Raw genomic sequence first — 22377 nt, forward strand, 5'->3', positions numbered from 1 at the left:
TGTTTAGTACCGATGCAGTACCAGAGAGTGGCTACAAAAGTGCCACTTTGTTACATACTAAAAGAATGTGCCCCTGTCTTCTCCAGGCTGGTCGCATGGCCGAAGAACTGCGCACGGAGCAGGATCAGAACCAGCACATGCTGAAGGTCAAGCATAACCTTGAACTGACCTTCAAGGACCTCCAGCAGCAGCTTGAGGAGGCGGAGGCGTCCGCCTTGAAGGGCGGGAAACGCGCCTTGGCGAAGGTGGAGGAAAGGGTAAGGAACACTTTTTAACCGTTTTGATTCCTGCAATAGTTGAAAAGGGTTAAGAGGTACTTTTAGTACTTTCTTGACAGTTTCCTGCAATAGTGTGAAAGGGCAAGAATTGTACTCTACCTAGGCCTTCTTCACCGTTTCTATTCCCGCAATAATTGAAAAGGGTAAGGGGCACTTTACCTTCTTTACCGTTTCGATTCCTGACTACCCAGGTGTCTTTGAAGATTAAATAAATACTTGGACAAGGTAAATGGCCTTTAAGTTAATCTTGCCTTTTTAACCGTTCCTATTCCTGCAAGTAATGGAAAGTTGGTACCTCGAATGATTAAATACTATGGGATAGGCTTGTGCTTTTCTTTGAGAAGGTCCTCGGAGCAAACATTTTTCTTTCAAAATGGAAGCAAATTTCCCGCCAGTAGATAATGAGGTATTCTTTCTGTATATTTGATTTGATTTGATTTGATGCAGTCTGCTTTATGAAAACTAAAACTGGCGCGGGCCAACCAGTCGAAGCCCAATGGTATTGTAAAAGGCTGGCTTTGGCAGTACTTCGTTTCTGTACCTTTCATTAGCCTCCGTAGCAGGCTTATAGAACTGGGAGTTTGGTGGTCTTCGGCTGTTTTCTGATTAGCATCCGTAGCAGGCTTATAGAACTGGGAGTTTGGTGGTCTTCGGCTGTTTTCTGATTAGCCTCCGTAGCAGGCTTATAGAACTGGGGTTTGGTGGTCTTCGGCTGTTTTCTGATTAGCCCAGTTCTAAAAAAAGGGGGGTAATTCAACCAGGCCAGCTATGTTGTCTATAAGCAATCAGAAAATAGCACAAAAAAGCTCCCAAAGACCCTGAAGACCCCCAAAACCCCAGTTTTTGGCATGCTATGGAGGCTAACGTTTCACGTCGTTCATATATATATTTACACATCATCTCTTTTGGCAGATCCGGGAACTTGAGCTGCAGCTGTCAATCATCCAGAAGCAGCACCAAGATGACGTCAAGGCTCTGCGGAAGAACGACCGCTCCTTGAAGGAGTTCGCCGCACAGGTGAGAAAATGACTTACCTTTATTTATTAAGAAATTGTAACATCACAATGCAAAGTGTGCACTAGCCAGCAAGTATTCCGATAGCGTGCACACCTAACACGCACACCACATATGACATAGAAGCAACAATAAACAGTTAAAGCGAGATATATACAGAAGTAACATTATGTAATTTTTCCCTAGCCTCATCTGTATTGTATTTGTTTTAGCGTTCTAAGAATAAAAGTATACTTAGCTATCCCGTGTATTACATGGCGAAGACGTCAACATCAAGACCTTTACATAGGAAAGCCAAATAAACATGTTCGTACTTATAAACCTGCTTTTCTGACAACTGTTCAGTGTTATTGACGAAAGGTAGTGGATGCTACCTGAAACGTCTGACTGTTTCCATAATCATATCCAGTTGCTTGCGTATCTTATTACCTGGATGTCTAACCTTCACCTATGTATTCTCTGGTTTAATTTGTGTAGAAATAGAACAAATTATAGCCTAGTAAAGTGTGTCCATAAACAACAGTACACGTTATAAGTGTATGATTTACTTGCTTACGGCAAATAAAATACTATGTAAAAATTTCAGGACGACGAGAACAAGAAGAACCAGATCCGCCTGCAGGACCTGATCGAGAAGCTTCAGAGCAAGATCAAGACCTACAAGCGCCAGGTCGAGGAGGCGGTAAGTACAAAAAAAAACATGATTGAAAACAAAATGTTCTGCAAGGCTGCAGTTTGGGAATCAGCTGTGTTTAAAGACGTCCTGTTCAAAAAAAATCTTCTAACTTTTTGTATGTAGAGGTAAATAGATGTTTGTGTTTGTACCTGTGCATCAATTTTGTATTGGGGGGGGGGGGGGTAGTCAGTGTGTGCAAAGCAGGCATTCAACAAATATAATGTTTAGCAAAGAAATAAACATTCCAACAAAACAAAAAAGTCCATGCTGCAGCCTTAAGGCTCAAATGACCAACCTCTTTAACCACACGTACAGGAAGTTCCAGGAAGGTTCTAAACGTATCACATTTCTACACTTTCCAGGAAAGCAGCGCGGGACAGAGCCTTTCCAAGTACCGTCACGCCCAGCACGACTTGGAGGACGCTGTTGAGCGCATGGAGATGGCCGAGGCGTCCCTGAACAAGATGCGGACCCGCACCGAGACCCACGTCGTCACCCGGCGCCACGTCGGCTCCGGGGCTCGCTCCTCCGCGCCGGCGGCCCACTTCAGCGGCGGCCACTCCGCGCACTTCAGGTGGGTTGCTACGAATCTCATGGGGTCGTGTGGCGTAGCGGCAGAGTGCTCGACTCGGAACCAAGAGGTCCCGGGTTCGAGTCCTGACATGCCACCGATCTTGTGCCATTGAGAAAGGCACTTTACACGACTTTCATCACTTCGCTCAGGTGAAAATGGGTATTGTATTGTCCCCTGTGTTGGTGGCGGCATAAATATAAGTTAACAAACCTTGAGTATGCCGTCACCACGTCTTGTCATTGCATGTTGGAATATAAAAAGAATCGCTGGCAAAAAGCATGGAACGAGTCCAAAGACGCGCACTTCGTATCATTTCATACGGAGGAGAAGAAGAAACTGAGCCAAAACAATACGTTTTCCTTCGGTAAACATAATAATAACTTTTCGTTCCTTACTACAGCGTTGGCGGCGGGGGCTCCAGCACGACCCACCACACGACCCGGCACGTGTACGGCAGCGGTGACGAGGGAGCCGGCGGCACTACCGTGATCAGGCGCACCGTCACCAAACGCACCACTCGCCGCGTCGTCACAAGCAGTGACGAGGACTAAGGTAAGGTGCGTACTTCCGTGAAGGTTAGACATACAGGTAGTAAGATACGCCAGAAAATAGTTACTCAAACAACTGGATATGATTTTGGAAAAGCTGAGCTAGCCTCTACTTGGCTTCTAGCTAGGGCGTCTCATTAGCCTCTACCAGGCATCAGGAATAGAGTAGAAATTGGTCAAATAGAGAGATAACATGCTGGGGGAGTTGATCCGCTAGAGAGCAGTTTGCCGCACCACTAGCAGCGACGAGGACTAACTAAAGGTAAGTCAGAATCCGTTACATTGTATTAGGTGTACATGTGTTTTTCCTGTGTGTGTGGGCACGTGTACGGCAGCGGTGACGAGGGAGCCGGCGGGACCACCGTGATCAGGCGCACCGTCACCAAACGCACCACTCGCCGCGTCGTCACCACCAGCAGCGACGAGGACTAAGGTAGCGCAAACCAGGCTTCTAGTAATCTCCAAGCAGATTCTAGGGTGGCTTATGGACCTCTCTTGGGCGAATGAATACTGCCTGGCCACTTCGATACTGTCTTTTTGCCACCAAAAAATCTGCTTAGAGATTAGGCTTCTATGGCGTTTCATCACCAAGCTGATTTTTAGGACGAGGATGAAGGTGAGGTAGCCTCTACATAGCTAGTCTCTCACCAGCCTCATTTACAGGCTAAATAAATAGTAGAAATCGGCCTAAAAGAATGTAGCTGGCCAGGGGAGTTGGCCGGTCCTAGAGGGTCCAGTTCTATACAGGCAAACTCCCCTGGTCAGCTACATTCATTTCAGGCCGATTTCTACTATTAATTCAGCCTGCAAAGGAGGCTGGTGGAGAATAACATCTACCAGGCGTCTAGGGCGTTTTATCACTAAGCTGATTTTGTAGCGAGACTGGTTGGTTATAGACAAATTTGAAGATGAATGCCATTTCTTAGTGGTATATCCTTGCTATAACGAAGAAAGGAAAATGATGCCATGCTTCTATCACGTCCCGACTCTGTATCTGTTTATCTAGTTAATATCTAAATATCTGTTTATCTAATGCCATGGATTTTGTTTGTTTGTGTGTTTTCTGTATGCAGTGACGTGCCACCGACCCTTGAAGAAAACTCTCCGATAAAAAAAGATGGATTGATCAACTGGACTCCTCCTTATCTACTCCGCTTGAAATGCTTGCTTGTGTGTTAGTAAACGACGCTTTGACAGTAGCTGGTACGTTGCAGCAGAAATAAAATGAACGGTGACGTTCACATCTTGTTTTGCGTGATGATTCTGTGGTAAGATTAGATGTACAACAGATCCTAATGTTATCATGGAAGTTCACCTGTGTTGGTAGTTACATGTTACATGAGTTAAATATTTAGGGTCCAACACAAAAAACGTTCTCGTGTGACGTCTACCAGATACCTTTGGCCCAGTGTTGACGTTACACTTCATGGAAGTTACACTTCCGGCACTTTTTGCGTTGGACCTAAAGTTTTAACTCTAAACAGATCATAATGCTGAAAATAATTTCATCAGGTTGGTAGAACACAGGATACGTATATAAGGTTTTCTTATACACAACCACGTAGTTTTCCTACCTTGCTTACAGATAGACATTGAAATGTTTTGTATGAGAAAATCCCAGTATCCTAGCTCTAAATTCTATATATGCCATTGGAAAAGGCACGTAACACCTATTCAATCACTCCAATCAGTGAAAATTAGTACCTAGCTTCAATTAGGAAATCAGATAATCCTGAAATAAGGACGTGAACCATTTAACCCTCAAACCACCGTATGGGGTCAAAACAGACCTCAGGTGTATATAAATATGTGACATTTTGACATTTCTTGTCGAAAACGAAATTCCTTCTATGAGTTTGTTTGTATACATGTCTTTTAACTTTTTCACTTGTTTTTACTGAGATTGTAACATTGTTGATTGAGTTATCCTAGAAAGTTTACCCCAAGCACATTTAAGATCCCTCCGCACTTGTCAAAAAGAGTAGGTGTCCTTCACCGTGTGAGTGGTTCAAACCTTACAGTCCGGTCTTACGCAGTTTGCACACATTATCTGTGTGTTACGCCTTGAGTCGGTTTGCCGCTTACCCGAATGCGGTTAAAAGAACGTTACAAAACGAGGCAATAATTGAGAAAAATTGCAATATGTGATGAGTTATCCAGTTACAGCCTCGGGATAGTAACGCTTTTCTGAAGGGAATTATCAAGGAGGATTATGAATAGGAGGCTTAATTGTAGTAATATTCAAAAACCATCACACGGCCATTGACCAGCAGGCAGGCACTCACGAACACATAAAGAGTTAGAGATGTACATAGAAATAGACAGAGGAGTATAGATGGATACTGCTAGACTGTTTTTCACACACAGAATTCGAACAACTGAACCAGCCGTATGTACACACATTGAATCTATTGACACGTTGAACTACAAGATGAAAAAAAGTGGCCCTTGCTGCTTGACCGATCTGCACATTTGCTCCATAATCTTGGTCTTCTCGTACACATATTCTGTACGCAAAACCGCACCACCAGTTGCTATGGACCTCTCCCCAGTATCACTAATGGGGTCCTCAATGCTCTGAACTCTCACGGTCTCTTTCTTTACTGCTTATTGGAGCAAAACCACGCGGTCCCTTTGTTTACGTCACTGCTTAGCAGGAGTACTTTACGGTTTTAGAGCATGCTTTGATGAGTTTACATCGGTCATGCACTTAGATATGATATTTTTTATTTTTTTATTTATTTTTTACTTAGTGTTCTCCACGTAACACGGCCGTTTGGCCACTTCAATGAATGGTGCTACCACCTGAATCGTATGACCACTCACCTGGGTTACGGGTTACCGAGTAGAACTGTAACAGCAACTCTTCTCTCTGAGTCAGAAACATCATGAAGTTGAGACCAGCCCAATTTCTCACAAGTAGTGAGGACTAACTGACCCTCTCTCATTCCCATCAAAGCTCCCTGGGTTGATAGATGTTTTACACGAAACAGATCCAATTGAGAACACTTGGCAGCTGTGAGCCATTCATTGCCCACTAAACTGTATTCTTACCATGTGTATGTACAATCAAGTGGGTATTGCTGACGTTAGCACATTATATATGTAAAAAAAAGGTCCAATAGTAGATCTATACTTGCACCACATGTCCTCCCATTGAGACTATGTTCTCGTCATGTGAAGTACGCTATCCTATTTCCTTCAGTAATTTACCCTGTGGGTATCATTAGAACCGCTAGCACAAGAAAACAACCTGCTTGATTAGTTTGCTGCTATCAATGACTTCACAAACGTGCCTAGGTAACAGAAATTTCGTCATGTTCTTTTCGACAGATTTAGTTATTTGTAGTTTTTACTCTATCGCACTTTTTGGGGATTTTTAAAAATATTCCTGTGATGAAGAATTAAATCTTTTAATGCTGAGAAATGCAGCTAAATGTGTCAGTGTGTAGAGATATATATGGGAGAACTTTTGCTGTGATGATAGTAAAAGAGTTAGCACTTTAAGTGCTAAGAAATACTGCTGAATTTGCCAGCGTGTCGAAATGTACATGGGGAAATATTGCTGGTTGATAACATTACTTTCTCAGACACTTCAATTACAAGAGATATTCTATGGACAGCTTCAATGAACAGAGGGATGAAAACCGACTTTCGAACTACATATACTACAGAAAGTAGCAGTTCTTTCAAAGAGCAAACCTACAGCGCATTAAAGAACTCACCAAAAGCATTCTAATGATGAGAATGATATACGTGATCAAACGTTAACTCTTTATTCAAGTTCTGTCTTAAGGATACGTTAAGATACAATTTCGTGTTCTATGGAAAATATATTGCATTCGTCATTCAATATACTAGAACTTGATCCCGTTCTGATGATGTGCCGTACGTTTGGCAGCAACCATTGTTCATCTGAACTTCGACAGTTAAAGTCTTGAACAACAAAATACAATCAGAAACTACTCTAAGGCTGAATCATATCCTGCTTCGCATATAATTCCATATACTTATACTTATGCTTCCATATGCTGACAACCACATATACTTCCTTATATTCCCAATCAGAGATTGCAACCATTGCCATCGGTGCCATTGCCATTGTTATCGCGTAAAGGCTCTCCTTGTTTTTGAACTTGACAGCTGACATTTAACTGTCTAGTTGGCGCCGTTGATGAGTTTCAAATTCTCACCCGCACTTCCCGAGTAGCTGGTTGCTGCTGCTGGGCAGACATCGCAGGTCGCGTTGGCAGGGACACAGCCAGAACACCCGGGAGGACCCGTTCGGTTCCGGGCTGAAATCCTCCATCACGCCCTCCAGCAGCGAGCAGGGGTCCCCCGGCTTGCCGCGAGGCTTGCACACAGACACCGGGAAGCCGCCGAACCACGGCGCGCAGCACGTGCGTCACGAAACCGACGTGCGACTGGCAGTCCACGTCAGCTTTACACACCTGGATAGAAAAATAACATATGTCCGATTTACACACCTAAACAGTAACATAGGTTACATACAACAATCAAGCACGTCCCGAAACCGACGTGCGAACGGCAGTCTACGTCAGCTTTACACACCTGAACAATAATATAACAGAAAAACTTAAATTAGGTAATATATAATGCTGAGTTCACATTTCCAAACCGGAGCCCGGCCGGGTAGTCTTATGGAACGAAAGATACGATATAAAAGACAAGGAAACACAGAAAGGTTTTCCATAATAATCATGGGCACTATTTCTGTATATTCTTGATATGAATTGTTAGTTTTTTGTTCATACAAACAACCCGGCCGGGCCCCGGTTTGGAAATGTGACCTAGGCATAAGTTCCGTGTCAGACACAACGATAACAGTGTTAGGAAGTTGATTGTATAAAAAAACCGTATATTATCGACCTATTGCAAAGAAAACAAGGGATGAATAAAGTTTTCTTGCTTAGCGTTATTAGTTATTATCTATTCTTCAATGTAACCACATTTACTCATATCGTAACGAAAATCCCTTCATGATACGAAGATACTTTGAGGAGGAACCGGATTTACCATATCGGTGTCCATCTTCTCTAGTTCACTTCATTTGCATGTTGTTAATTGTACTCCGTATACTTTGAAAACACACACACACACACACACACACACACACACACACACACACACACACACAATAAAGGAATGAAAAATGGGAGAAAAATGAACGTACCCCAGTAATGATAATATACTTTGGGTACGACCTCGTATTGACCATATTGGTTTCTGAATACCCTTCATTTACATTTTGTTCACTGTACATCATATAATTTGAAAACAAATACACAATTAAAGTAATGATAATGGAAAAAAAGACAAACTTACCCCAGTAATGATAGCTATGTAGATTTGCCATATTGGTGTCCATTTTCTTTAGTACACTTCATTTCTACGTTTTTAACCAATACCTTGTACAATATAATAATAAAACACACAATTAAAGGGAAAAAACAATAGACGTACCCCAGTAATGATAGCTGTGTTGACTGGTAGGAAAAGCAACAGGCAGAAGCTCCACATCATGATGAGTGTCCTCCTCTCTGCCATGAGTCGCTGCAGTCCGCACATCACACTGCTGTACACTCCCATCTCTCCTGGACTTCTCTTACTCTCTCTCCACACGCTGTGCAATATAAAGTACCACCGCCACAAAGCACACTCACTCCTACGGGCTGTCATGCCACAGCGGCTTAATTTTATGGATGACATCCTCTGAAGACCCCCAAACTAGTGCGCGCGGGCGAATGAAAAAAATTCCGACCAAAAATAAAAATGCAACTAAACCGCAGGAATGCAAAGCTGGTATTATGAATTTGCGTCGTAGAACTACGGTAGCCTGGGTGCCGTCCTACAGAGTTACCACCGGTTCCGTATTGTCGCTAACTTCCATGGAGTACCCAGGCCAGGGCCTTGGACGACGTGCTCTTTTTTCTTTTTAGAATAGGCGAAAATCAAAGCGCGCGCGGATGTCATCCATAAAATTAAGTCGGTGTGGCCTGGTTATAACGTCATGCCACTTATCAGCCTACGGCGTGCGATGCGTGGACACATAATGGACGGGCAAATTGTCTTATTCAGCGCGTCCCACTCCCTGGATCCCACTAACTACTTCCTTTGCTCACAAATTGCATACGGGTGTGGGAGTCGATTGGGAGCTCTTGGAACTTGTGAGGGAAAAAAAGTTGCCCGAGGAAAATATTAGATTGGCTTCTTTTCATCAAGAAATTAGCTTTCACAAGGACCTGATGATAGTCGGTAATAAAAAGGTTACTGTACACGTATGCCTCGCGCTGGCAAAGAACAAAACCGCATTGCGGTTTGTTTTTCAAGGGATTGAGAGGCTGTTCACCATATATATGAATGATTTTGAGTAAGAATAAATAGAAAAGTTGTTTGTTAGGCTAGACCATATGAGGATAAACATACTTTGCAAATATTACCTTTACTAGTTGCTTTTTTTAAATTGAACACCGAACATTACACGACCAAGTATCCGCATGTGTCTGCTTCATATAATATCATCTCAGCTATATACTGTATGACTCTCTCCCTCTCCCTCCCCCCTCTCTCTCTCTCTCTCTCTATATATATATATATATATATATATATATATATATAAGAAACGACTTCGCTCTCATACCGCTAACTTTTCTGAAGTCACCACTTGTTGCCAGCCATATTCATCCCCAATGCGTTGACGTAAAGGAAGTATTTTAAGCAAGGGACATGATAATAGCTGCCATGCTGGTAGACCAACCGAAATGAAAACCAAAACGCGAAATGTCTTTGTCGACATGTTTTTGTCCAAACAGCATGTATGACCTCTATTACCCTCCACAGCTTGTACCTGAAAAATCATCACACAGACGTGAAGCGTTCTTTACTTATCCTCTGGAGATTTTTACGTGCGTCACTTTTTACGTACGTCATTACCGCTGATTTATTTTTTTTATTCAGAATAAGAATGGATGAAAAGCCTCATTACAAGGAACAATACGCATGCTAGTTGTTTGATTATAGAATTCCGTGGGCAGTTGATACGAACCTGCCTCATCTGGCCTTCCGAGAAAGCCTTGCCAAAACTGATTGATACATGTGAGACTCTTGGAGCCGAAGACGACGATGTTCTTTGTAACAAGAAAACAAATGGCATATGCCTACTATAAGCTCTCGCCTACATTTAAACGGTACCGCTGTGCCTCCCTCGCTCAACATCTTGGGCCCACGTTCCTCTGCCACATACCTGGGTTTCTAAATCATCCAAAAACTGTCCAATGACCATTCCAAACTAAGAAGACAGAACACAACTAGTACCAGAACACTGTAATATTTATGGCTTTAAATTAGTGTTTCAGGCTAGAATTTCGATGGATCTTGCGACAATTTCAGATCTAGAGCAAAATGTCCCAAATCTATATTTCATTGTATCATATTCCTTCGAAAAGCCATTCTACTGTCGTGGTACATACCGTTTGGCAATGCTAAGGCCAGACGACTCGCGAGTATGTTATAATCCGTGTGCAGACCTACAGTTTTCAAGAGTCTGCTCTGAATATCACAAACTTGTTGTTGTGTGGTTCTGTGTGTATCTATAGTACAGACTTGATGGAAAGAGGGTGGACCTTTGCCATCGATGAGTCATTTACATTCTTCAAACATCTCAAAGTCTCCATTAAGACACATTGTTTCGTCACCCATACTTCCTTTACCCGGGACCCATGGTGATACAAAGAAATGCTCAACATTTTGCTGGTACTCACGCAAGTTTTCAAAGTAGAAGCAATCTCCAGTCATAGTGTATAATTTTTCGTCACATTGTACAGTATTTCATGTTTAATGCATGATATTGTAGGTATTTGTATGTCATGTTATTAATGTTCAATATTGTAATCTGTTTTGTATTTAATGTTACAATCTGTATTTATATTGTAGTGTTGGAGAGGACAAATTGTGAAGGTGTCAATGCACTTGTTTTGTCCTCCCTTCCACACTTGTGGTGAATTCAAATAAACAAATAAATATGTAGGACTCTGTGATTTTCTGGCACTAAAAGACGTCTTTCAATAGCTCATTTTTCAACCCTGTTTTATAAGTTGATTCTCTGCGATCTTCATGAAACCAAGTACTTTGTAAGACCCGCTATTCCATTGATTTGGTACGTTACAGCGAAAACAAAATATGACCTCGTCAGCAAATGTACACAGTCAAGCTGAACGAGGTTAAACAAATATCAGCTTTCTATTGTTTAAACTTCCCACCCCTTTATCACAAATTTTCAAAGATCAAATCGTATTTTTTTGTTAACAAATCGACTCCCACCTCTATAGACACTGAATGTACGTTAGGTCCTATAGATAAATTCAATTACATTCTCAGGGGAGATAACCAATACAGTGTTCAAATAGGAAAAACATTGATAATGTTTAAATCTTAGAGACTGCATGATCGAGAATAGTAAAACCTTTATTGTTGCCGCTGACATATATTCTGTACGTAATTTGCCACATACATGTATTCTGTACGTAGGATGACGTTATACATGCATGTATTTAGCTTTGTTAGATCTTTAGTTGTAGAAGACCATACAAAAGTCCCTGTACTTTTTTGTTGTGTAAAGAAAGAATCTCTATGTAACTTAATCTTCAATGTGAAGTCTGGTCTCAGACAGGACTTCATTATAGAGTTTGTGGAGGAAAAACGTGTTAACCAAGCACTTCCGGCAATATTCAGTAGAGTAATCAATCGTTCTGATTTGAACTCTGACCCGGATCTCCAGAATACAACCTTTGTTTCTCAAAGCTTTAAAATGGCTAACAGCGATGACCTGGTCTCCGCCATCACAGAACTGGCTGCCCGGGCTTCACAGCTCGACCCCGGGCCCGAACAGCGACAGCAGTGGACAGCAGAAGTCAGCAGCTGTACAGAAGAGTATCTACAGAAGCTGTCCACTCCGTCAGAGAGGGCATACCTCCACCCAGACCAGGGGCAAACTCTAACACCACAGGACGGATCCATACAGGAGGAACCTACAGATATAGGTTACTGTTTTTTTTTACTAAGTGGTCGCCACGTAACACGCCACTTCAAGGTGAATGGTGCTACCACCTAAATGGTATGACCACTCACCTGGGTTACTGTTGCACTTTGATTTATATATATGGTAATTAGAATAGGTATAGATTCTGGCCGGAGGTAATATATAAGAGTACGAACTTTGTACTGGGGTTTGATATGGCCATTAGTATGTTGTGTATATTCTAAAAATCATCTACACGTTAAAAAGAAGCTGTCCACTCCGTCAGAGTGGGCGTATCTCCACCCAGAGCAGGGACAAGCCCTAACACCACAGGACGGATCCATACAGGAGGAGCCCACAGATATAGGTTCCTGTTTTTTTTTCTTTTAATTTTTTTTTTACTTAGTGGTTGCCACGTAACACGGCCATTAGGCCACTTCAAGGTGAATGGTACTACCACCTGAATGGTTTTACCACTCACCTGGGTCACTGTTGCACTTTGGTTTATGGCAATTAGAATAGGTATAGATTCTGGATGTAATATGTAAGAGTACGAACTTTGTACTGGGCTTTGATATGGCCTTTAGTATGTTGTGCACATTCTAAAAATCATCTACACGTTTAAGAATTCAAGCCCAATAAGTTAGAATTTTTTTCCCTCCGTTTACCCACTGCTATTCAGACCACCTTCTCCGTGAGTTTAGCAGCAGTATCGGTGACGCCGGTCTCCGGGCGGGACACGGCGGGCATGTCGGGTACATCGGGGCCGGAGGGCTGTTCCCTTCTGCTCTGGGAGACTTCCTGGCAGCGGCCTTCAACCCTTACTCCGGTAAAGTAGATATCTTTACTGTTGTTTGTCTTATTAGAATCCCCGTTTATGTTACACGCATTGCACATTGACCTCTGGGAGTCCGCAGGTGTAATGATGTAAATCACCGTGCTAATACCAATGAGGTCTTTTGAACCTCCTTGCTAATACACAATACGAGCTGTGTGTTTTATTTCATTTGTTTGATTTGATTTGGGTATTCGCAAGGCCTCTAGCCGGATATCCGTGTGATTTGTTTTGGATCATCAGCTTACGGACATTTGTTGTACAATGAATATCTGAAAAAAATTGTTTGAAAGACTTCAATTAGGTCACGTCAACCTTAGACTCTGTTATATTCATTTTATTTCATAATCATGCTTGTTCAATATTACTGAACACTTACATTTCAAAAAGAAGGCAACTAATTATGTTTTTTTCCATTCACATGCATTAGTTATGGGATGCCCAGAGGGTGTTATCTATATGATGAAATCAGTATGGCCTAACTACAATCGTCTTTTCTGCACTCTCAGCCATCGAGTCGACCAGCCCGGGCGGTGTGCGCATGAACAACACGCTGCTGAGGTGGATGGCAACGCTCTTCGGCTACCCAGAAGGCCACGCGGGTAACCTGACTTCCGGTGGCACAGCGGCTACTCTCATCGCCATGGCAACGGCACGTGACGCCATGAAGCTGCACTCCAGGGACTTTCATAGGTGGAGTTTATTTATCTATTTATTAAACTTTCAAACATGTACAGTTGGTCCCTTTGGCCGTTGAAGGCTGATTTCTAGGGGATCCCATGGAAGCATGATACAAGAAAGTAATATAACATAATAATTAAACATAAGAATACAAGTAAATCAATAAGATAACTCGAAAATCATAATCAAAATACAATAATGATAACAAGTTAGTGGTGCTTGAAATGGTCAGAGGTCAAATTCCAAATAATACAAAGAAAATGGTAGAACATTTTAGGGTTAGGATCAGGCATGGTTCTGGATAGTCTTCGCGTATCCAAGAACGTATATTTGCACACAGGCATGGTTTTGGATATGCATGGACAATCCAGAACCGTGCCTTAGCATGGTTCTGGATAAAACATGGTTCTGAATACGTATGACAATTTCCCAAATCTTATCCAGTTGCTTGAGTAACTGTTTTTTAGTACGTTTTTCAGTTTTCTGTAAGATGTGTATTGTTTCCGTATCCTTTAGGGCCGTGGTGTACGTCACAAAACTGACCCACCACTGCTACGCTAAAGCACTGAACTTCATCGGAATGTTCCATTGCATCAGGAGGGAGGTCCCCATGGACGACAGTTACAGAATGGACCCGTCCAGGCTGGATGAACTCATCAATGAGGACATCAAAGTAACGATTAATCAACTGCGTTATTCTATAACAATATATACTAAAAAAATTTATCGTACTAGAAATGATAAATTTATCATACTATAAATGAAACAGATGTACTGACTTTTTCCAAACTTGGTGATGGAGATTGTCATCCCACTATAATCGAAGAGGTTCTGACAGCTTAGACAGATAGAACTTTAATCAATCCAGAATGTATGGCAACAACCGTATGGCATGTATGGTACCACGCTTCTGCAATATAGTCCAGTAAGAGCAAACATCATGTTTTGTTTTTCTATTTGATTTTTTTTTCTTTCAAGAACGGTTTGATCCCGCTCCTGATCATCGGCACGATCGGCAGTACGGATGTGGGGTCTGTATGTGGACCAGGTTGGCCCCCTGGCGAGCGTTGGATCTAAAGTTTTATTAAATTTAACATGTCTTAAACAAGTTTTGTTTTCCTATTTCCTTTATAAGAACGGTTGATCCCGTTCATGATTATCGGCAGTATGTGATAGGACGATGTTAAACTTTTACACTTTATTCCAACAGAAAGGGGACCCAAGGTACACATTTGGTCATTACATATCCCGATGAAGGCGACAGTGGGTCGTTGAAATTTTGATCTCCGTGTACCTTTTTGTTGGAATAGGTTTTGTATCTTGCTATGTGATTTTTCTATTTTCTTTTTTCTACAAGAACGGTTTGATTCCGTTCCTGATTATCGGCACGGTCGGCAGCACGGATGTTGGTTCTGTGGACCCGGTTGACGCCCTGGCGAGCGTTGCGGAGCGGCACGGGACGTGGTTTCACGTGGACGCCCTGGCGAGCGTTAGATCTAAAGTTTTAACTTCAAACATGCATCTTTTATTTTCCTATTAGAACGGTTTGCTCCCCTTCATGATCATCGGCACGATCGGCAGCACGGATGTTGGTTCTGTGGACCCGGTGGACGCCCTGGCGAGCGTTGCTGAGCGCCACGGTGCATGGTTTCACGTGGACGCGGCGTACGGCGGCTTCTTCTCCCTGTGTGAGAGCACGAAGCACTTCTTCCGCGGGGTGGAGAAAAGCGACTCTATCGTTGTCGATCCGCACAAAGGTAGATGTAGATATAGTACATCACATAGCAAACAAAGGCAGACATTAATAAATTTCAATAGTGAAATAATGACTAAGCTTTAACTTAAATGAATTTGGACTTGCTCCAAATTTTCGGTCGATATAAGAGCTCACAGACCTACCCTGAACAGAGACGGGGGGCGACACAAGTTATCTGGCACGTATGACCCGCTACTACGGCCACCTGTCTTTGACGTCTTGTTGCAGACGGGTCCATTCTGTGAACAAGGTTGATGGAGTTAACCGAAAATTTGGGGTAAGTCCCAATTCATTGTAGTTAGTGTTGGAAGTTCAAGTTTATACATGTAATGAAAGCTAGTTCTATTTTGTATATACCTGTTCATCATGTTTTGTTTTGACCTTAACTTAGCCCAGTTCAATGTGCAATAAAGGTCGTCATTCATTCATATGGTCTTCAAGAAGAATGTGTTTCCTCCCCAGGACTGTTCCTTCCGTACGGCACGGGTGTGGTACTAGTGCGGGAGGGCCGGCTCCTCCTGCAGTCCAACACGGCCCACAGTCCCGGGGTTTACGTACAGGACGCCACACAACACTGCACGTCCGTCTCACCCTTCCAACTGTCCTTCGAACTAACCACACATTTCAGGTAATCATCATCATCATCATCATCATCATCATCCACTGTGTTCTGCGTCTAGAGTCGTGTGGAAATGTCCTGTAGTAATCTTTCTAATCTGTTTCCACCGTACCTTCTGCCTCGCGAGCTCTCTAAGCTCCTTGAGTTTATTTTCTGTTGTGGGAGGGCCTAGCCCTCTGCGCTTCAGGTCTCCCTTCAGTAAGCTGAGTAGGTTGATACAATGTCCCCACCTGCGAGCTTTGTATCTCTTAGAGCTAAGGAATATTTCAGGTAACAGTGAAGAGTTTGTTGCAAATACATGGCAGAGGTGTAATTGCGAGTACAAACAACTTGCATGATGGTTGATTTCCCGCCATAAGAACGCAACCCCGCCAGCCTAAGATATCGAGTTACGTCTCTTCCCGCGCGCGGGAAAGCGTTAGGCCATGTTGATTTGATTATATGGATGACGTTAACGCGCGCATGAAAGTTGCGTCCGTTTCCAAAAAGAAAACGTTTTCTAACATATTGTAAATCATACAAAGCAACTGCAAAATTATCAAATATATGCCGATGGTTGGAGAACGATACTAATGTCTTAGAATGCCAAAATTAATTTTCTAAGGAAAAGAAGATGTTGTGAAGAAATAAAAAAGAATTTTACAAACATGAGCCTAATGATCCTTTCGTTCAGTTTATTTTTCTTCCTGAAGGGCCCCGCGTGTGTGGCTTCCCCTCAGATTGTTTGGCCTAAAACCGTTTAGATCTGCACTGGAGGAGAAGTTACTGCTGGCAAAGTACTTCTACCATAAGGTCCAAGGTATGTGACACCTTCATTCTAATAGTATATTACGATTCATGTTTGCAATTGAGATCTTTTAAGATCTTTGAGAGTTTTATATTGCTGTGTCATGTTATTAAATTGACAAAAAATGAATCATCTCGAAAGTAATTTTAGCATGCATGGAACCTTCTAGTCGAAACAAATGGCTTGCAATGGAAGTGTTTTTGTCATAGAGACACTATCGTGAACGACACTCAAGCAACTACAACCCATGCAACAACTACAGCCCATGTAAAATGCCTTTGTATGGTAAAAGTAGAGAAACTTTAAGTTTGACTCAATAGTTGCCATGAATTTTTGAAAATTATTCCGACAGAAATCCAGGGCATTGTTACCCTGAAGCCGCCCGACTTGTCAGTAGTTGTGTTCCACTACCGCGACAAGTCGCAAGGGGGCAGTGCTGACGACTTCAACCGTCGGCTGCTGGACGCCATTTTGAAAGATGGCCGCATCTTCCTGTCGTCCACTACCGTGGAGGGGGTGTTCTGTCTGCGGATCTGTGTTCTCACGTTTAGAACACACCTGGAGCACATCGATCTTTGTCTCAGCATTATCAAGGAATGTATAGACAAATTAAAGGCATCAAATGCAGCTGTTAGGGATTGAAAACCAGAGACAATATTCTAGTCATTTATCTACATACTGAGTTGAAATCACACTATATATCCAATGTATATAGACCCTTATGGACCCAAAATTCCCAGAATTCTGAAGGAAAATGGTTACTAGAAGGGCCCTGGGGTGATTTTTAGGTTACCACCCAGAAAATAAAGGGCCACATATCTTGGGGCTTGTCTCTACAGTTTTAAATGGCCAAAGTATGACATACTGATTCAAATGTACTAGTGTGAAGCAGTATGTGTCAATATGACAAAGATTGTCTTAATTATTAACAATATTTCCAGTTTTGCTGCCCTAAAATCGCATTGGATGCCTGTAAAGAGATGAGCAATTCCGTATGGAATAGGTTTGGGCATATCTACAACACTTGTCAACTTTTGAACAGTTAGATTTTATGCTCAATTGTTACCAAGATGTTTTAACAAAACGAGTTCTTAAATGATCTTTGTCTCGGCGTTATCAAATAATATAAAATTAAAGGCGTAAAGACTTTCTTAATGTGAAATATCATCAACACTATGAATCAGGTTGAACATTTTACAACACTTATTATCAATTTTTAAATGGTTAAGTTTTATGCACACTTGATACCAAGATATTTCAACAAAAGATGTTCTTGAAAGAGCAGTGTAATAGATTTATTAAAAGAATATGCATTCAGTGTTAAGCTTTAGAAAATTACGCCAGGTTAAAATTCGGAAATAGGTAGTAATATATTAAGCAGATGTAATTGATTGGAAATAAAGACAGTTTTTTGGTAGGTTTTGAAATACCCCCTTGTTCTACAATGTCCAATTCCTGCCACTACGTATACTGACTTGTTGAAAGCAAGCACCATATCTATGCTTGCTTTCAACAAGTCAGGCTCTTTAACAGCATGTATAGGTCTTTCTGTGTTTATCAAGAAAATCTTAGATATAACCAATACGTACTTTAGTCATGGAGCATGGACCAGTAACCGTGATGATAGCTAAGTTTCTTTCACTGGCAGTACATCCAGGTATTTCAAATGGCGTCATGCCCAGAAATAACCACCAAGACGATTTCTATTAGGCAGTCCTAGCAAATCTATACAGGCAAGAGGCTCATTGACAGGTCCTAATTCAAAGCCATAAGGCCAAAGATAAAACCTTAAATCCTGGAATACCAAACTTTCCTTCATGTACTGTTATCCCAGGGGGAAAGATCAACCTCCAGTAAAGCTACCTGTCATGAACCATTAACCAAAACTGGGATGACTGACATACCTTCAAACACGTCTCCACTGCCTAACATAGGAGCTCTTTCATGGGTTAACCATACCGAATATCAAAAATACCCAAAATTCTGACGTCGGAAAACGGTTACTGGAAGGGCCCTTGGCTGATTTTTAGGGTACCACCCATAAAATAAAGGACTCATGTTTAGGCTTGTTTCTGCAGTTTTAAATAGTAAAAGCATAAAATACTGATTGAAATGTGCTAATGTGAAATAGTATGTGGCAATATCATAAAGATTGCCTCATTCAGATTATTTCAAGTTTTGCTGCTCTGAAACCGCATTGGATGCCTTTATTAACTAAAGCTGGGATGACATACTTCCAAACACGTCTCCACTGCCTCACATAGGAGCTCTTTCATGGGTTAACCATACCGAATACCTGAATCAAAAATTGGGCATGTTTTCCCTGTAACCACGCTTGTTGACAAAGACGCTGTCTTCGTTATCTTTGCTAACAAAACCAGTCCCCTCGATAGTAGTTAATGTAAACATGTCTTGTGGTGTCGTTACGCAAGGGTAGAGTAAAGAAAACACTTGGTGTTTCCCTGCGGTAAGAAAATGATCAAACTGGATTATGGAGAGAGATTGGGGATAAACTGTGGATGAAGGGTACTTACATGGATAAGGGGGCGGTGGGCTGGGTTGATTTAAGGATATTAAAGAAGGATAGCTGCCATACATGTATACGATCGCCCTAGCTACACCGTGCCTTCAGCCTTTTTAAAAATAAATGTACCTATTATACTGCAGATCGTATGGCAAGACGACAAGGGCCCATTATACCTTATATTTATACTTCGACTTAAATGTCAGCTAACCCGTTTCCGTCGGTGACATTACGGTTTTGAATCACAGATATCAGTGGTATAGCATTGGTTTAGCTTACTACATTAAAACAATTACCAGATAGTTGACTTTGAAAATCCATTTTTACTACCCTTAAATTGCATAGGATGCCTTTAACTATTGCTAGTTCAGAATATTGGGGGCTATTAAGAGGTAAAAACCTTTTCGAAGTGAATTTTTTACCCCAACCATCACAATATTCCGTGGGTCTAAGTTTGATTTATGGAAATTGCAACAGTGCAATACACGTTGCTGTTGCTGGTGTTGTGTCCAACACATAGAAACAAATACAGGACAGACATGCTCATTTTCACTTGAGTTCAGTAAGGAAAGTCGTGTAAACCGCCTTTCCCAAGGGCACACAATCGATGGCATGTCAGGACTCGAACCCAGGACCTCTTGGTTCCGAGTCGAGCACTCTGCCGTTACGCCACACGATCACACTGTGAATAACACTACAGAAAGAGGAGGGGACATGTCTTCCTTACTTTGTAATGACCTTATTCCTAATTCCCCCTAACACCCCCTAAGACGGCCTAACATGTAATTCACAGGGATAAGCCATGACTAGCCTAATGACGTCAGGGGACGTTTTATTAAGCTTAGCTTGTCAGTCGAGCAATGAAACCAAACAGGGCGGGAATTTAGAACCAGCGTGCTATTATCAAGCTTCGCCTACTTCAAACCATATATCCATCAAGTGGTACTGAGGACGTCACTATGATTGATTACTATTCTGTGATGCCCAGGATTGAAGCTGACGCCCGATTTTTCTTCCCTGTCTTACTGTATGTCACCAAGTGGCTTTGTGTCGTGTTTTCTTTCTGCGTTTGTTGTCTAATTGCATCGCAAGTCAATCACAACAACTCGGTCGCGTTTTAACAAATATCCGGCGGTTTGGCCTCCTCTCTGGTACCACCAGTCGCAAGTTTTAGACACGAATGTCGAGTTCAAGTTCGGGCATAGCCTTGTGTCTGCTGTTTCGTCGGATTTATTAGGGTTCAAGTCAAGTTTAAGGCCGCTGCGTTGCATGTGGACAGGCAAACCCCGCACCCACCCAGTCAACCCAGACACCGCAGCAGCTAACTTCGCGCGATTTCGACATAGCTTTGCCTTCGCACCTGAGGTCTACATTTCGCCCCTGTGTGTTCTGTAAGACAATCTCCGCGCGCCCAGTCCTACAGGCGTGGCCTCAGCAACCGCTTCTGCTAGTAGGAAAGGCTGAGGCCACACTGATGTAATTTTATGGATGACATCTACGCGTGCATTGGTTTTCGCCTGTTCGAAAAAATTAAACAAGAAGAAAGAAAAGGGAAAGAAAACTAGGAGGCTCTGGGCTGGGTTCCATCATCCGTAATCCATGGTAGCTAGAGACAATAGGAAGCTGACGGACTAACTACAGACGATGGCACCCAGACTGCCGACGCTCCACGGAACTCAAGAACTCAGTACAGTGCCGACTCATAAATGCCGCAAAAGCTAGCTTGTGCTTGTCATAAAAGTCGCTATGTACAATACCAGCTTTGAATTGCTGTAATTTCTTTTTTGCTGGAATTTCTTTTTTTATTTCACCCGCGCGCACTAGTTTGGGGGTCTACAGAGGATGTCATCCATAAAACTAAGGCCGTGTGGCCTAAATGTCTCTCCTGTTGGCAGGCTGGTCACGCGAGACCCCGGCCTGCACATGGTGCCAAGCCGCAGCGCCATTTATAGACATCCCGAGGTCAAGTTCCATCGTGCGCAGGGATCCAGGGAGTTACGCCGAGGGGTGCCAGTTCGCTCCCGTGTTTTCTTTGGGGGAGTATATCTAGAGCTGCTCAGCCTTGAGGGATCAGATCCACTTGTAGCCGTGAAGAGTAAGGAAGGTCTCTGCCACTGCTGTTCCGTACCGTACAGGCTGCAACAGTAAGTACCGACTTCTTCCCTTCTTTCTTAGTTGGTTTTGGCTCAGGTATTTAACATATCAAACTGTACTTCTAGTGCATAGCATGAAAGTTCATCTGTGTTGGTACAAGTCAAATTTAGGATAAGTCCTGTTCCTAACCGTACAGGCTGCAAGAGTAAGTACCGACTTCTTTTTTTTCTATTTTTTTTTCTATGTCAGCTCTCACTCAGCATTAGCTGCCGGACTGCCTAGACAGAACGCTGTCAGAGTTTTGCGCTGAGGAAAGAATTACCTTCACGTTTGAATCTCTGTCTGTCCCTGATCTTAGCGATCTCCCTCGGAAGATTGTTCCAAAGTTTAACAGTTGTTGGTACAAAGGTTCTCATATTTCGTACTTGGTTTCGGTTTAGTTGTTGAACATATCGAACTGTACTTCTAGTGGTTTAGAGTTGATAATGCTGTGTAGCTACCTGGGCGTTTTGATCAAACCTACTTTTAAGCTGCTACTGATCAAATAGCGGTAGCTTGAAGAAGGCTCTGAAATATAGCTGGGCGATATTGCTCTCTTCTTCATTCTGAATTACGGAATGTTACTTCTATGTACCGTACTGTTTTAAAAGCCCGTGCAAGTATTGCTTCTTTCTTAGTTACCATGATCTGAAATGTTTGATGAGCGTTCTTAGCAATAACGTAAAGACGATGAGCACACTGTGAAGTGTCACCCATCAAAACGTTATTCCAGAGAGCACTAATGTTAGTCATTGTGAACAGTAAACCTCTGTGTATTAACAACGCCATCTCAGAACCACGATTCTAAGGTTGGCGAGCTTTACCGGTTGTGATAGCTCTTGTATTTAATTGGGATGCAGTTCAGTTGTCTCAAAGCTTGCGTGAGCTTTTCAGAGAAGGATTATCGTTTGGTTT

At 42.4% G+C, this 22377-nt stretch overlaps 1 protein-coding gene and 2 pseudogenes across 1 annotated transcript in view; 2 read left to right on the forward strand and 1 right to left on the reverse strand.

The window, feature by feature from the left end:
- Positions 1-4328, forward strand: part of LOC109485604 (myosin-16-like) — a 31194-nt gene extending 26866 nt beyond the window's left edge. The window contains exons 41-46 of the mRNA XM_019789290.1: positions 87-257; positions 1191-1295; positions 1879-1974; positions 2331-2542; positions 2943-3094; positions 4164-4328. Coding sequence (XP_019644849.1) covers positions 87-257; positions 1191-1295; positions 1879-1974; positions 2331-2542; positions 2943-3093 — 735 coding nt within the window. The 3' untranslated portion in view covers position 3094; positions 4164-4328. The remainder of the gene's footprint in view (positions 1-86; positions 258-1190; positions 1296-1878; positions 1975-2330; positions 2543-2942; positions 3095-4163) is intronic.
- Positions 4329-7279: 2951 nt separating this feature from the next.
- On the reverse strand, positions 7280-8700 carry LOC109485602 (annotated as a pseudogene).
- Positions 8701-11917: 3217 nt separating this feature from the next.
- LOC109485561 overlaps positions 11918-22377 on the forward strand; it is a 43616-nt pseudogene continuing 33156 nt past the window's right edge.

This window comes from Branchiostoma belcheri, unplaced genomic scaffold (assembly GCF_001625305.1).
Source record: "Branchiostoma belcheri isolate BF01 breed outbred unplaced genomic scaffold, Haploidv18h27 scaffold77, whole genome shotgun sequence".
NCBI classification, from domain to species: Eukaryota; Metazoa; Chordata; class Leptocardii; order Amphioxiformes; family Branchiostomatidae; genus Branchiostoma; species Branchiostoma belcheri.